Consider the following 16,337-nt stretch of genomic DNA (forward strand, 5'->3'; position numbering starts at 1 on the left):
TCTGCTGTAAATGGGATCAGGGTTGATTAGTGGGTTTAGGATGACGTACTGCAGCACGGAGGCTCGTTCGCTCACATTCACGCCTGGCTGCTTCCTTTTGCAGGAAAAATATCTTTCTGAAGGAGCCATACTGCTGGCCCAGCCTGTTCTGAGGGATTTTATGTGAATATTTTCTATTATTTGGTGGCAGACTCCTCTGCCCCCCCAGCAGTATGGACTGTCCTGACCTGCGGCTGGTCAGTATGGGTATGAATCGAGGAATTCTAGCCAACTCACGTTCTGCAGCTTCCTTCTGGAACGGATTAAAACTCACCTTCTGAAACTCTCCACTGGATTCTCAAACTGCCTAACATTTACTAAAGGAAAGGAAAACACTTTTCCTCCAATATTTGAACTTTTGGTTTTGTTCAAATTTAGTTTCGTCTTTTGACTGTATTACGAGGAAAAAATGGCGTTCATGCCAGTGAAGTTTGACCTGCCCAAACGGGTGAAGCTGGCCCAGGGCCTTTGGCTGCTTTACTGGGTCTCAGTGATGGTTGGGATCCTGATCTTCAGCCTCGGGATCTTCTTCAAGATCGAGCTACGGAAGAGAAGCGAGATGATGGACAACAATGAGAGCCATTTTGTGCCCAACCTGCTGATCCTCGTGGGCATGATCGCCTGCGGGGTCAATGCCTTTGGCGGCAAGGTGTGCCACGACTCTCTGGACCCCACCAAGTTCCCCAAGTGGAAGCCGATGCTGAAACCTTACCTGCTGTTCTGCTGCGGCTTCAACGTGTTGCTGCTGGTAACGGCGCTGCTCTGCTTCCTGATGCAGTTCGCCCTCTACCTGACGCTGGCCGAGGGCCTGAAGAACGGCATCAAGTTCTACAAAGACACGGACACGCCCGGACGATGCTTCATGAAGAGAACGCTGGACATGACCCAGATCGAGTTCCGCTGCTGCGGCAACAACGACTTCAGGGACTGGTTCGAGGTCCAGTGGATCAGTAACCGCTACCTGGACATGAGCAACAGCGAGGTCAAAGAGTGAGTACAGACAAATTAAATAAGGTACAGACTGTGAGTACTGAGAAATAACAAGGTACAGACTGAGTATTCAGAGATGTAATAAAGTACTGACAGTAAGAAGTGAGAGATGAAACTAAGGTACTGACAGAGTACTGAGAGAGGGAACTACTGCACACACACGTGGACTGATGGATTGATTACACTGCCACTCAGTACATACAGAATATATAGTATACTACTAACAGAATTCTTTATACCAGAGACAGGAGGAAGGACAGTAAGACAGTAGAGTTTAATCAACATGCTTGTGTCTTTCAATCCTGGATGATATTTGGCTCTTGAGATCATGAAGAGCAAACAGAGATAATCTCTAAGCTTCCTATGAGCTTCCAGAAGGAACAAGCCTATATTAAATCACCAACATATGGCTGACTGCAGGAACATTTTATCAGTCAGAGGTGTTTAAGGTAACAAGTTACAGCAAAGCACACACTAAAATCTGAAGTTTCAGAGATCCAGAGGGGTGAAGGGTGTTTTAAAAAGAGGTCAGTGCAGGATAAATGAGCAGGTATTAAGGAGACAGTTCTCCATAGAGAGCGAGTGAACTCAGGTCGATGTGCCAGCTTCTCATAAGTCCTTAATCTGCCAAGATCTCATTTCCACCTCTCTACAGCTTACCGGCCTCCTAATGTGACAAGGTTTCAGTTAAGACTCAGCTCAGTCCAAACTAACAAACAACACAGAAAGTGATAGTGACTGAATTCACACTGAGTTCAGCATCAGACTGACAGAGGAGCAGTCTGACGCTGCAGGAGACACGAGCGTGTTTGCGTGTATAGATGGCGTGTTTGTGTGTATAGATGTCGTGTTTGCGTGTATAGATGTCGTGTTTGCGTGTATAGATGTCGTGTTTGCGTGTATAGATGGCGTGTTTGCATGTATAAATGGCGTGTTTGCATGTATAGATGGCGTGTTTGCATGTTAATGCACTTAAAAGATATTACTCTCTCTCAGATGATTGGCATCAAGAGAATATTTCTCATGATCCCTCATCCAGCAGCATGAATGACCATCACATACTGAATGTGACCTTATGAGCCGTATGAGATCTAATAGATCTAACAGATCTAACAGAAAACAGATCTAACAGATCCTTCCCCTCACAGATCAGGTTCCAGGCTGCTGACAGTGTAACAGCACTGACATCACTTACAGCAGTGACACACTGGACAGCAGGGAAATCAGTTACAGAAACCGCCCTGTAACCGGAAGGTCACATTGTCAATCCCCTGTGACACCAAGTGAGGCAGTGTGCCTGACCCTGACCCTGACCCTGACCCTGACCCTGACCCTGACCTCTGACCTCCCTGTAGAGGGAGCAGGCAGAAAGACCAATTGAATCCATCTGACTGTAACCTGTGTGTTTCCTGCAGTCGCGTCCTGAGTAACGTGGAGGGGAAGTTCCTGATGGACAGCGTCCCGTTCAGCTGCTGTAACCCCGGCTCCCCGCGGCCCTGCATCCAGCACCACCTCACCAACAACTCCGCCCACTACGACTACGACCACCGCAACGAGGAGCTCAACATCTGGACCCAGGGCTGCCGCAAGGCCCTGGTGTCCTACTACGGAGGCATCATGAACACCATCGGAGCTCTGATCATCGTGACCATCGTCCTGGAGGTAAGAGACGCGAGCCTGGGGAGCAGAGCATGATGGGAAGACAGATCTCCATCCTCAACTGGTCCTTAACCGTGTTCATTTACAGTCGCACCGGACCATGGGTCACAAAAAATTATATTCAAATGAATCCATAAATATTATCTTTACCTCAATCGCTAACAATATAATAACAATATAATTAATATTTATGCTGATAAACCAAATTTTGCTCTAAAACATCGACTGAATCAAAACCAAATGTAGGAACACAACTTGCAGAATCGCACTAATCACACTGAAGGATCACAGCTAATTCTGACTCTTGTTTCCCACTGTTTTAAACTTGCTAGCTTAAAACACAGGAATCTTTGGTGGTTGCCACTTGTTGTATGACGTGAATGCAGGATAAGTTGGCTGTTCTTAATCTTCCGATTTAGAGGAAGATAATCACACCAGACCTGCGGTAAATCAACTGAAGTGACCTGAAACGCACCAGGTTAACAGAATAATTGATTAGTGAGAGATTAGATTTAGGGCTTGTAGCGCTGAGGGAGAGTCCAACAGAGAGGAAGGTAAAGGACGACAGCTGTCAATCAAGTTCAAATTAAATTCTAAAACTGGAAAAAAAAACCTTTACACACTAACTATAAATTCTGCATATAAGACAATATTAAAGCAACAGCATGGAATTTAACAGTTCAACCTTTTGATTGTGCTGTGGGAGTTTTAAACTGGTATTTCAGTGAACCAGTAGTCTAATGGAAACCAGATAGAAGCAGATAGACTCACTGCAGCAGCAGCTTCACATCACCAGGCTGTCTTCAGGCCAACTCTCCCCGTCTCACCCCAGCAGCTGTCTCACTCTCTCTCTGTCTCACTCTCTCTCTGTCTCACTCTCTCCTGCTGCAGCTTTACTTCCCGGTCAACATTAAGCAGGTCCAGCCTCAGGCTCTATATAACTGGGGAATACAAGCCATACTGTATATCTGAGTGAATTCACCCAGGAACAGAATCTGGTTTTAACCCTGAGTGGTGATCCAGTCTCTCTCTCTGGTTAATAATCAGATCCTGTTATCTTCTGATAGTAGAAGACAGATGGATCAATAGGGATTGAACGGATGGCAGAGCCTGAAACAGTTGTTGATCTTTCCTTTTAATGTAGTTTATGTTCATATTAGTGTCATATTAATACAAATGTCAACCAAACTATAAACAGCAGACAATGAGAGAAAATCACCAAACAGCTGATCTGTGTACAGAAATGAACTGAGACTGAAGGACAGCACTGTTACTTCACCGTTACTTCACTGTTGCTTCACTGTTACTTCACTGTTCACTGTTGCTTCACTGTTACTTCACTGTTCACCGTTACTTCACTGTTACTTCACTGTTCACTGTTACTTCCCTGTTACTTCACCGTTACTTCACTGTTACTTCACTGTTCACTGTTACTTCCCTGTTACTTCACCGTTACTTCCCTGTTACTTCACCGTTACTTCACCGTTACTTCACCGTTACTTCCCTGTTACTTCCCTATTACTTCACCGTTACTTCAACGTTACTTCACCGTTACTTCCCTGTTACTTCCCTATTACTTCACCGTTACTTCACCGTTACTTCCCTATTACTTCACTGTTACTTCACTGTTACTTCACCGTTACTTCCCTATTACTTCACCGTTACTTCACCGTTACTTCCCTGTTACTTCACTGTTACTTCACTGTTACTTCACCGTTACTTCCCTGTTACTTCCCTGTTACTTCACTGCTGGATGCTCCAGTATGCAGATGACATGGCTCTGGTTGGCTTGTTTTATATGTCAGTGACAGCAGGTTCCTGAGCAGATTCTCACTCCAGTGCTGTGGAACCCATTCTCAACAGTACTGATCCCTCCTGCCACTCACTATTGGACCAAACAGCACTGAGTACATCTGTCAGAAACCAAATCAAAGATTATTTTTAGTTAGGAAACTGAAGTGAAGGAAGTTTTAGAAGCGGTTTATGTTCATCTGGTGGAAAGCATCCTTCTATTCAACATCACTGTTTGGTTTGGGAACTTAACTTTAAAAAGCACATATAAAGTAAGGGACACTAAAAGCTAGAAATTTAAAAGGCCGTTATTGTCTTGGCTTAGAGCTCCAAGTGTTACTTTTGCCTCTTCTATTCTATTCTATTCTATTCTATTCTATGTGCCTCAGTAGTAGTAGTGGCCTCGGGGTGGAGGTGGCAGCGTGTTAAGCTGCAGAGCGGTGCTCAGGCTAACAGAGGATCAGGAACTATTCTAGGGTTAATCTGGCCATCGCAGCAACAGGCTGCATTCTGGGAAGACCCAGGATGTGGCTGCCGTGACGACCAATAGTTCCTGAGAGTGAAAACCAGGTTGGTATCTGGGTCAAAACAACAAGTTTAACCTGAATGGTGATGACAGGTGGCGGTTGGATCAGGACCAGATACCGATTTAAAAACAACATCCTGCTCTAATTCACTTAGATCTACATGCAACCTGATACTTTACCTGATACCTGATACGTTTTACCGCTGGTTTCTTCAAGTTTAGATATCCACATTTGCTGTATTCTTGATTTTATGTTATTTTCTTTGCTGTATCTTCTCCTTTTCAATAGTGATAGACAAATTGGCTCTTCTTCTCATCTAACAGCCGTTTCCAGTCCAAATCACTGTCCGCTCCGTTGTTCCTGTTCTGTTCCACAGAACGGAAACACGGTTCCTTCCGTCTTTCTTCTAGACAGAATGCAACAAACCACAAAGCTCCCGTCTCCCGTCCGGGAGCCACCAGGCGACACCTGAACGCGACGCCATAGCTTAGCTCATAGTGTTTACTGCCCAACAACTCAATTTCCCAACATCATTAAAGTTTAATGTTATCGAATTTTTTTGATTTGATTTTGATTTGATTTATTTGACATATCAAAAACAAATATATATAAAATGTCACACACTGCGACAAATACATATTCATTTTAAAAAATGGCGAGGATAACATAATAAAGTTAAAAGATAACTTATTTCCGTTGTGGTCCTCTTTCAAGGCAGACAAAGATCCACCACTGCCATGGACAGAAAGGTCTTCTGCCAGAACAGAATATCTGTGGCCCTGCCTCTGGTTCAACAGCCATGAGAGTCTCTAACCAGCAGAAAATAATTTTTAAAACACCTTGGCCCGTTACCTTGCAGGATCTTATGTGTTAGTCTCAATTTCAGCTGCCTTACTCTATTTTCTACCGTCAACCATTTAAATTCCTTAAAGTCAGAAGGGCCAACGTGAGTCATGGGACTAAGGTTCAATACCCTGACTAGTTTATTTTGAGCTGTTTGAAGTTTAGTTTTAATCCCCTTGGGGGCGCTACTGTACCATGTGGTCCAGGTAGAGTCAAAGTGAGGCTGAATTACAACTGATGCTGACACTTTCAGGGTTTCCTTATCCAAGAAAAAGGGCCTTATGCGCCAGAAATTTAACTTTCTGGTTTACCTTGGTAATAACTCTTTGTCCTATGATCTCTCCACTCAAGGATCTATCCAACTCACAGCCTAAGTATTTAACACACGTTTTGGCTGCAATCCGAGTGTCTGCCACTGTAATACTGAGCTCCGAGGACCTACTCAACCTTATATTTGAACCAGATAATATAGATTCAGTTTTCCCAAGGTGCAAAAACAATTTATTTTCAGACAGCCAATCACTGATGTTTTTCAATTCCTCACTTAACTGGCTCTCAACAATGTTCTTGTCCTTGTGGGAAACCAATAAAGCTGAGTCGTCCGCATAGAGAAAAAGATTACATTTGCAAACAGATTTTATGTCATTAATATATAACAGAAATAACAAAGGACCTCGGACGCTTCCCTGCAGCATACCACAGTTGATTTCTCTAGCCTCAGAATCTTAAAACCCGATGGGTTGACTGATTTTTTTGTCTATTCCACATTCTCAGTCAGGTCAGTGGTAACCAGTGACCAAAACTGAAGTACACTATACGACCTGGAGTGTGTACTCTGCTACTACTAATAATAATAGTAATAAGTAGTTCTACTAATCATTCAACTATCAACGTTAAGAGCATTTCAACTGTGTGTCTGTTGTCCAGGCAGTAGACATGGCCGGGCTGAAGTACCTCACGCCATATTAACACTGTGTTCCAGGCAGTAGACATGGCCGGGCTGAAGTACCTCACGCCATATTAACACTGTGTTCCAGGCAGTAGACATGGCCGGGCTGAAGTACCTCACGCCATATTAACACTGTGTTCCAGGCAGTAGACATGGCCGGGCTGAAGTACCTCACGCCATATTAACACTGTGTTCCAGGCAGTAGACATGGCCGGGCTGAAGTACCTCACCACGGCTCTGGAGACGATGTCGGACCCGGAGAACCCAGAGTGTGAGAGCGAAGGCTGGCTGCTGGAGAAAGGAGTGAAGGAGACGTTCTCTGACCTTCTGGCCAAACTGAAGACGCTGGGAAAGGCCAACCAGGTGGAGGAGGGGGGGGAGGAGCCGGCCACCTGAGCCCCGCCCCCTCCCAGAGGACTGAGGTCTCTCCCCCCCACCCCCCCACCCCCCGCCGGTTCTCATGGAGAACAGGGAAAGGAGTGAGAGGAGAGAGTTCTTCTCCAAATCCAACAACACACACATATGTGATCATAAAATGTAAAAGCACAGGCTAAAGCACACATCTTCTCACACACACACACACACACACACACACACACACACACACTTCAACACACATTCACACTTGTTTAAAAAGTGAACAAGTAAATTAACTCCAGTGAAAACTTAATGTGAATGTCTATATTTTTTCCATAAGAATTCTGTAAATATGTTAAACAGAGTCTATTTTTAAAAAGGTGGAACGGTTTGTTCCGGGACGACAGAGAAACCTGCTGTATATAATACATCTGGGTTGGGATTAAAAGTATATAAAATATGGAATTAACCCCCCCCCCCCTCCCCCACCCCCCCACCCCATCGATGCTCTGACGCCGGTCGGACCCGGACACCATCAGGCCTGATAGAGTCTTTATGTTAGTCGTCCCACCTGAGATGTTTCCTGGACGTGGAACCAGACGGTTCTCCGGTTCTCAAACATCTGAGTCCGTCTGCTGCGGCCTGCAGCCGCCGGTCGGACTGTCCCACCTCCAACATGGTGGAGAACCTCTGGAGAACCTCTGGAGAACCTCTGGAGAACTTCTGGGGAACCTCTGGGGTTGGGGGGGTCTAGGGTCTTAATGGCAGCTTACAACAGGACAGTAGTAGAGAATCGGGGTCTAGACCTGTATACATTCCAGTACACCCTCCCCCCCACCCCCCCAGCCCCACTACTAGTACTACTAGTACTACCTGTAGTACTAATACCACTAGTACTACCCCCCCCCCCCCCGGGTCGCTGCAGAGGAAACAGTTTTCTACTCAAACGAAACACCGGACGATTCCTGACACACACTGTCCGATATGAAATTTCATATTTAGCTTCTCAAAAGAGATTTCACGTTACTCAAGTTCAATTCTCACTACAAGATGAGAAGGTGCATCACAGTGTGAGTCTGGAGTCGGTCGGTGTTCGTCAGCTGACTGGAGGGAAGAGACAGAGTGGGCGGAGTCACAGTCAGATCCTGTAGAGTAAGGCTAAGAATACGTTTAAGGTACCAGTTGTAATATTTGTATTTTTCTTTATTTTTTCTTTCTTTGTATCACGGAGAGTTGTAATGTTTTCATTCTGTTCAGCAGTGCAGACAGTTGTTGTGGGTTGGTTGGAGCTTGTAGCTGCTCCATGTGTAAGAAAACACTTATAAAGAGATTGTGAGTGACACCGAGTCTGACTGATCATTTACCAAACTGCACACTGTGTGAAGAGTGAAGGCTCCAATCTGACCTGGGAACAGTCCTGCTGTGGCTTTATGGGTCCAACAGGTTTCTGAGGGGAAAATGTGGCACAGAAAGTGAAACACAAATTAATACTTGTGTCCACAGTTTGTTCATTAAAAATCTTCATTTTGACTCCAAGCCTTCATTAAAAATCTTCATTTTGACTCCAAGCCACCTTGACTAAAGATTTAGATGTTTAATATTTTGCCAATTTCATGATTCAGTTCTAATGTAAATGTGTACAAAATGAGTCATTTTCACTGCAAATCCATAATCTTTTTTTTTTAAGTTCTACAACTTGTAATGAAGTTGAGACAGTGAAAAAGAATGGGAAAGATAGGATAGGTGGAAGGTGAGGAGAACAAAAAAGTTAGGCGCAACACTCTAGAAAACTACAGAATATTTATTGCTTCATCAGATCGAGTGTTGCTCCGAACTCTTTTGTTCTCTGCTGACAGTTTCAGGCAAAACCTCGACTGGTTCAGCAGAACTTAGTGAATCTCAGAGTAGAGGAGGAAGAGATCAGCTCAGAGAAAGAGAAAGTGACCTAGAGGAGGAGGATCAGGTGAGAGCGGGCAGGTTGAGGCCGCCGACGGCCCATTGGCCCAGAGCTCTGCGGGAGGCGGGGCTTAACCTGATGGGTTAAACCCTCAGAGACGGAGTCCTGGCAGGAAGGAGACCGCCGAGGAAAAACCATCTGGTGTCAACGTCAGCATGAGATTTACTCTGCAGCTCCTGACAGGAAACACAAACTCTGAATCTGACCCGCTGCCAGTCATCGGTTTATTCAGAGGAAAATATTACTGGGTAAGCTCACACTTATTTGTCAGACTGTAGTGGTTTGAACAGCAAACTGACTGGTTTAAGTAAACAGAGTATACTGCAGTGTGATCTGAGGTAAATATACACCAGCTGACCTGGTATCAGCTGGAGGCAGGAGGAGGAAGCGTGAGAAGATCCTCCTCCGCCTCCTGAAGGAGCAGAAACAGCAGCTGAGGATCAAGAAGCTAAGCAGCTTACAGGAGAAGCTGAGCTGCCGATGTCAGGTGACGGCCAAGGAGAGCGGCCCGTGACGCAGTGACACCCCAGGGTGCCTAACCCCAACCTGGGGGGGGGGGCTGCTGCCCCCCCCATGACATGAAACCACCCTGACCTCCAAATCCTTTAGAAGTCCTCAGGATCCAGACTGAGGCCTCAGCAGTCTGACACTACGACAGAAATAAAGTCTGTAGACGCACAACAAGGAGCAGAAAACTGATTTTAACTTGTAGGCTGATCATCTATTTTCACAGCTAAAGTTTGTTTGAAGAGTAAATGCAGACAGAGGTTTGGTAGCCAATAAATCACCAATTTCTTGATTTTAATCAAGAATTGCAGTTTGGAAAAAGCTTTCCTGAATTTGGCATTCATTCATTCTTACATGGGTTATTTCTTCCAACAAAACTGGATGATGAAAAATAATCTTTTAGTTCAGAAGCTCTTCAGTCACTTCCTTCTCGGAAAACTCAAATTCAAACCAACAAACCATTTTATGCCCATGATCAACTGAACAGTGGGAAACTCCCTCAATCAATGACAGCAGCTGTAATGATTTACAAGAAAGAATTCACATCTATTCCTCTGATGTCATGACTCAGCTGACTTTAAGATAATATCAAGTTTTTATTTTATCTTATTTATCCTTTATTTAGCCAGGAAGGTCCCACTGAGATACAGGATCTCTTCTTCCAGGGAGTCCTGGTCAAGATGGCAGCTTAAACAGTTTCACATGAAAAAAAATAAAAAAAAACAGTTTCACATAAAAAACAACAACAATCTCACATGGTAGAACACATATAATATAATAAATAAAAGCAACACAAGGGGCAAAAGTAAGGGAAGAGAAGCATACAGGCCATACCATCGATATCCATAACAGTCCATCTCAAGTCAAGGTTAGAAAACAGCAGCATTTTTCCTTCAGGGCAGTTTGTAAAAAACCTTTAAAGGTGTTGAAGGAGGGGAGAGCTTCTCATCAACATATTCCCCAATATAAACCTGCTCCATATAAACTATTTCTAATTAGTTAATAAGGTTAAGGAGGATCTAGAAGGGTGTCCCCCCCCCCGACAGTCCCTCCTCCTCCTCAGGTGGGTTACAGTGCCCCCCCCCCCCACAGTCCTCCTCCTCCTCAGGTGGGTTACAGTGCCCCCCCCCCCCACAGTCCTCCTCCTCCTCAGGTGGGTTACAGTGCCCCCCCCCCCCACAGTCCTCCTCCTCAGGTGGGTTACAGTGCCCCCCCCCCCCAGTCCTCCTCCTCCTCCTCCTCAGGTGGGTTACAGTGCCCCCCCCCCCCACCCCCCCACCCCCCCCCACAGTCCTCCTCCTCAGGTGGGTTACAGTGCCCCCCCCCCCCAGTCCTCCTCCTCCTCCTCCTCAGGTGGGTTACAGTGCCCCCCCCCCCCCCCCACCCCCCCACCCCCCCCCACAGTCCTCCTCCTCAGGTGGGTTACAGTGCCCCCCCCCCCCAGTCCTCCTCCTCCTCCTCCTTAGGTGGGTTACAGTGACTAAAGTATATATATAAAGATACTTGAAATTCTTACTTATAGTTTTTCTTTCACTTAAAGGATCAGGCCGGTGTTTTAATGCATTTCTTACCGTCAACAAATCCTATGGAAATAACAAATCAACAATGTGTTTGCTCTCCTCTCGTTACTTTCTGACTTCCCACGTTCCGTTTTTAGTCTTCAACCAGGAAGTCATTGGCTCCAACTGTAAACTAAAATCCTTTAAATTCAGCTCACAAAGACATAGTTTACATTTTAAAAATCTCTAACTGTTAGCATGAAAAGTCAGGCTGTTGTAGTTTTTACCAGATCAAATTCAAACGGGTACAAAGTCTTCATTACACCGGGGGACTATTTTCTGTGCTGGAACTACTTTCCTGAGATGGCAAAGTGTTTACAGCCGGTTATTAAGTTGTTTGAGGAAAAAGTGTCCGGCCCGGTGCATGGTGATGATGAAATATGATGCAGAGCAGCAGCATGGCTCTGTGACGGGTTTTTAATCGATTTTTAATACAATGGACAGTTAGCAAAACAAAATCATTGCTGATTTTTTTATTTTCATAGGATTTATTGTTCGGCAAAGATACACCAGGACGGAGGGAGAGAGAGAGAGAGAGAGGGAGAGAGAGGGAGGGAGAGAGAGAGAGAGACAGAAGGAGCCATGACTCAGTGGTCAATAGGAATGGGAAGGACCTGCTGCAGCTCTGTTGAAGCCTGGTCTGTATATTCAGTGTCAGGCTGTGAGGAGACTCTTTAGGGAGAAACACCTGCTGCTCACCTCTTGGCAACAGCACCGTCGACCACATGATCACGGATATGGACCCTTCCTCTCTCAGTGTGTTCACAGTCAAGCCCCTGTCCTGTCTGACCACAGCCAGATCAGTCTGTTCATCAGAAAGACTGACAGTAGTAAGAGTGATGTCATCAGTCCTGTCAACTGTGTGATCTACCTAAACCATACAGATGGACCGATGACAGTATAGATAGATACCAGGCAGCAACAACAGAACAAGAGATCCAAACTCTTTTAGACAGATTTCTGTATGAGTCACATCCTTACAATACTGAAGGCATAAATCATGCTGTACGAGACATCGGCAATATATTCACCACAATGCAACAAAATCCAAACCAAAACTGGCCAAACTTAACAAAAGAAAAAGTAAACATGAAAGCTGGTATGACAAAGACTGACAAATACTCAGAACACAGTTAAGAAAAATTTCTAATCAAAAGCACAGACATCCAGCAGATGACTCCCTTCGCCTTCAATATTGTGAGATTCTTAAAAGATATAAGAATACCATAAGACAGAAAAAACTTATAACACAGATATAAGAATACCATAAGACAGAAAAAACTACAAAACACCAGTAAACAGGAGTCCATTAAGTCCAACTCCTTCTGGGATTACTGGAACTCCCTCTACAAAACAGCCCCAGAACAACTGGTCATCCAAGATGGTCCAATGTGGACCGATCATTTCAAAACTTATTTCAGCCTCCAACAGAAACAGAAGCAGAGAGCAGCACTATCAAAGAAAAACTACACAAACTAGAAAAAACAGTAAAAGATTATCAGAACCCCTTAGATCTCCCTATAACATTACAGGAGTTGACATCAAAAATAAAGGCACTTAAGTGCAAAAAAGCATGTGGCCCTGATGGCATTTCAAACGAAATGCTGAAATACAGAAAGAAATGCTCTGAAAAATGCCATGCAGCATCCTGAAACTTTTTAATTTGATCCTTACTGTTGGCTGTTTTCCTGAGACTTGGAACAGAGGAATCATTACTCCTATATACAAAAATGGAGATAAATTTGACCCCCAAAATTACAGAGGAATCTGTGTAAGTAGTAACTTGGGAAAAGTTTTTTGCAGTGTCATCAACTCAAGAATAGTCAATTTCTTAGATGAACACAATATAATACACGAAAGTCAAATTGGGTTTTTGCCAAACTGTCGAACCACAGACCTCCTCCACACTCTGACAACTTTAATTGACACCCATGTTAACCAAAACAAATCCAAAATCTACTCATGTTTTATCGACTTCCAGAAAGCATTCGATTCTATTTGGCACGAGGGACTGTTATGCAAATTAATTCAAAGCGGCATAGGGGGCAAAACCTATGATTGTATAAAATCAATGTATGAAAACAATGAATGTGCAATAAAAACTGGGCACCAGAGAACAAAGTTCTTCCCACAGAGACGTGGAGTGAGACAAGGATGCAGCCTCAGTCCCACTTTGTTCAGTATCTATATAAATGAACTCGCCCACAGAATAGAACAGTCCACTGCTCCTGGCCCCACTCTGCTAGACAAGGAGGTCAAACTTCTCCTCTTTGCTGATGACCTGGTCCTCCTGTCCAGGACTGAAGGAGGACTGCAGGAGAGCCTGGACATCCTGCAGAAGTTCAGTCAGACCTGGGCTTTAACAGTGAACCTGAAGAAAACTAGGGTAATGATATTCCAGAGAAGGTCCGGGTCTCGGGAAGACACTTTCAAACTTGGGGAAGAGGTTCTCCAACACACTAAGAACTATACTTACTTGGGTATTAACATCAGTGCAACAGGTAATTTAAGAAAGGCTGTGAATGAACTGAAAGAGAAAGCAAGAAGGGCATTCTATGCAATCAAAAGAAAAACACAAATTGACATACCAATTCGGACCTGGATCAAAATTTTCAAATCAATCATAGAACCAGTTGCATTATACGGCAGCGAAATCTGGGGACCACGAACAAAACAGGACTTCCAAAGTTGGGACAAACATCCAATTGAAACCCTGCATGCAGAATTCTGTAAATCCATCCTTAGAGTACAAAGAAATGCCCCCAATAATGCATGCAGGGCAGAATTAGGCCAATACCCACTGTTATTAAATTTACAAAAACGAGCCATCAAATTCTACATCCATTTGAAAACCAGCAGCCCCCCCCCCCCCCCCCCCCCCTACCACTATAAAGCCCTTCAATGCCAGGAGCTGAGCGGGGGGGGGGATCCTCTCTGCCAGCTGGTCCTGGGGCTCACTGCACCGTCCCAGGACAGACCTCAGTTAATTTGGCCCAACCACATTATGGATAAACAAAAAGAAAGGTATCAATCATATTGGAAAAAAGTAACAAAATCTCAAAGTAAATTAGAAACATATTCGGCCCTAAACAGACAGACACATTGGCAGATTACCTGACCAGTGTGTCTGATCCTAAACTGAGGAAAACCTTGACCAGGTACAGACTCAGTGAACACAGCCTGGCTGTAGAAACAGGCCGACACCGACAGACCTGGCAACCCAGAGAGGACAGACAGGTAGACCTGGAAACCCAGAGAGGACAGACAGGCAGACCTGGCAACCCAGAGCGGACAGACAGGCAGACCTGGCAACCCAGAGAGGACAGACAGGCAGGCAGACCTGGCAACCCAGAGAGGACAGACAGGCAGACCTGGCAACCCAGAGAGGACAGACAGGCAGACCTGGCAACCCAGAGAGGACAGACAGGCAGGCAGACCTGGCAACCCAGAGAGGACAGACAGGCAGGCAGACCTGGCAACCCAGAGAGGACAGACAGGCAGACCTGGCAACCCAGAGAGGACAGACAGGCAGACCTGGCAACCCAGAGAGGACAGACAGGCAGGCAGACCTGGCAACCCAGAGAGGACAGACAGGCAGGCAGACCTGGCAACCCAGAGAGGACAGACAGGCAGACCTGGCAACCCAGAGAGGACAGACAGGCAGACCTGGCAACCCAGAGAGGACAGACAGGCAGACCTGGCAACCCAGAGAGGACAGACAGGCAGACCTGGCAACCCAGAGAGGACAGACAGGCAGACCAGGCAACCCAGAGAGGACAGACAGGCAGACCTGGCAACCCAGAGAGGACAGACAGGCAGACCTGGCAACCCAGAGAGGACAGACAGGCAGACCAGGCAACCCAGAGAGGACAGACAGGCAGACCTGGCAACCCAGAGAGGACAGACAGGCAGACCTGGCAACCCAGAGAGGACAGACAGCAGACCAGGCAACCCAGAGAGGACAGACAGGCAGACCTGGCAACCCAGAGAGGAGCGGCTGTGTTCACTCTGCTCAGGCAGAGGTGGAGACAGAGCTGCACTTCCTTCTGAACTGCACCAAATATGAAAATGTGAGAGAGAAATATTTCTCCAAACTCCAAAATATGTGTAACTTCGAAAAACTTCCTCCTGACAAAAAACTCCTTTATCTCCTTGGAGAAAAACGTGAGTGAGCCTCCAGCTGCTGTTTATATCACATGCTGTGAAAACCTGAGACAGGACAACTGACCCAAATATTTTACATTTTTTCCTTTGTGTGTGATTGAATAATTGCAACTTTCTATTTTTCAATTGTCTTTGTTGTTATTATTGCTACTTTTCTTGATTATCACTGTTTTGCTTTGGCAACAGATACTGTTGTATTTAATGCCAATAAAGCTCATTTGAATTGAATTGAATTGAATTGAGAGAGGGAGAGAGAGACAGAGAGAGAGACAGACAGACAGACAGAGAGAGAGAGAGAGAGAGGGAGAGAGAGAGAGGGAGAGAGAGAGAGGGAGATCAGAGAGAGAGAGAGAGAGAGAGCGAGAGAGACAGATCAGAGAGAGAGAGAGACAGACAGACAGAGAGAGAGACAGAGAGAGACAGACAGACAGAGAGAGAGAGATCAGAGCTGCAGACTCTCTCTCTCTTCTGGGGTTCAGAGGTCAGAACAGCAGAAAAAACTTTTACTTTTTAGTGAATTTCACATCAAGGCTCTGAGGATCTGAACAGAAAAAAAGTTTAAAGCTCCGGACAGAAAATCTGAACAGAAACATGAAAACACATTTTAACTTTTTTATTGGTTTTGTTATTCTTTTACAATATTATACAATGTTCTCATTTATACAAGAATTCACATATTAACAAGTCAGATGTGATAATGATGTAGCAGTGAGGCAACATGCTGTGATGAGGACCAACCTGAATACAGTGTGTGTGTGTGTGTGTGTGTGTGTGTGTGTGTGTGTGTGTGTGTGTGTGTGTGTGTGTGTGTGTGTGTGTGTGTGTGTGTGTCTCAGGCTGTGTATCAGAGTTGATGGATATGTTTCCCTCCACTTCTCACAGAGTTTCAGCACAAACACGAAGCCATTATAAAAAAAATCCAACATCCAACTCATTTAAACAGGAAGTGACATCACACAGCTCTCCAACCAAGCAACCAATCACAAGCACATGTA

General features: G+C 45.1%; 1 protein-coding gene across 1 annotated transcript; it reads left to right on the top strand.

Annotated features, from left to right (window-relative positions):
- Positions 1-448: 448 nt before the first annotated feature.
- Positions 449-7,194, top strand: LOC139649497 (peripherin-2-like). Its single transcript, XM_071525913.1, has 3 exons — positions 449-1,029; positions 2,445-2,691; positions 6,997-7,194. Exons 1-3 carry the CDS (start codon positions 449-451, stop codon positions 7,192-7,194), a joined length of 1,026 nt encoding a protein of 341 aa, XP_071382014.1.
- The last annotated feature ends 9,143 nt before the right edge of the window (positions 7,195-16,337 follow it).

The sequence above is a fragment of the Centroberyx affinis genome, unplaced genomic scaffold (genome assembly GCF_046629955.1).
Source record: "Centroberyx affinis isolate AG114_WGS23_722 - 3 ecotype Tasmania unplaced genomic scaffold, CSIRO-AGI_Caff_v1 ptg001364l_1, whole genome shotgun sequence".
In the NCBI taxonomy this organism is placed as follows: domain Eukaryota; kingdom Metazoa; phylum Chordata; class Actinopteri; order Beryciformes; family Berycidae; genus Centroberyx; species Centroberyx affinis.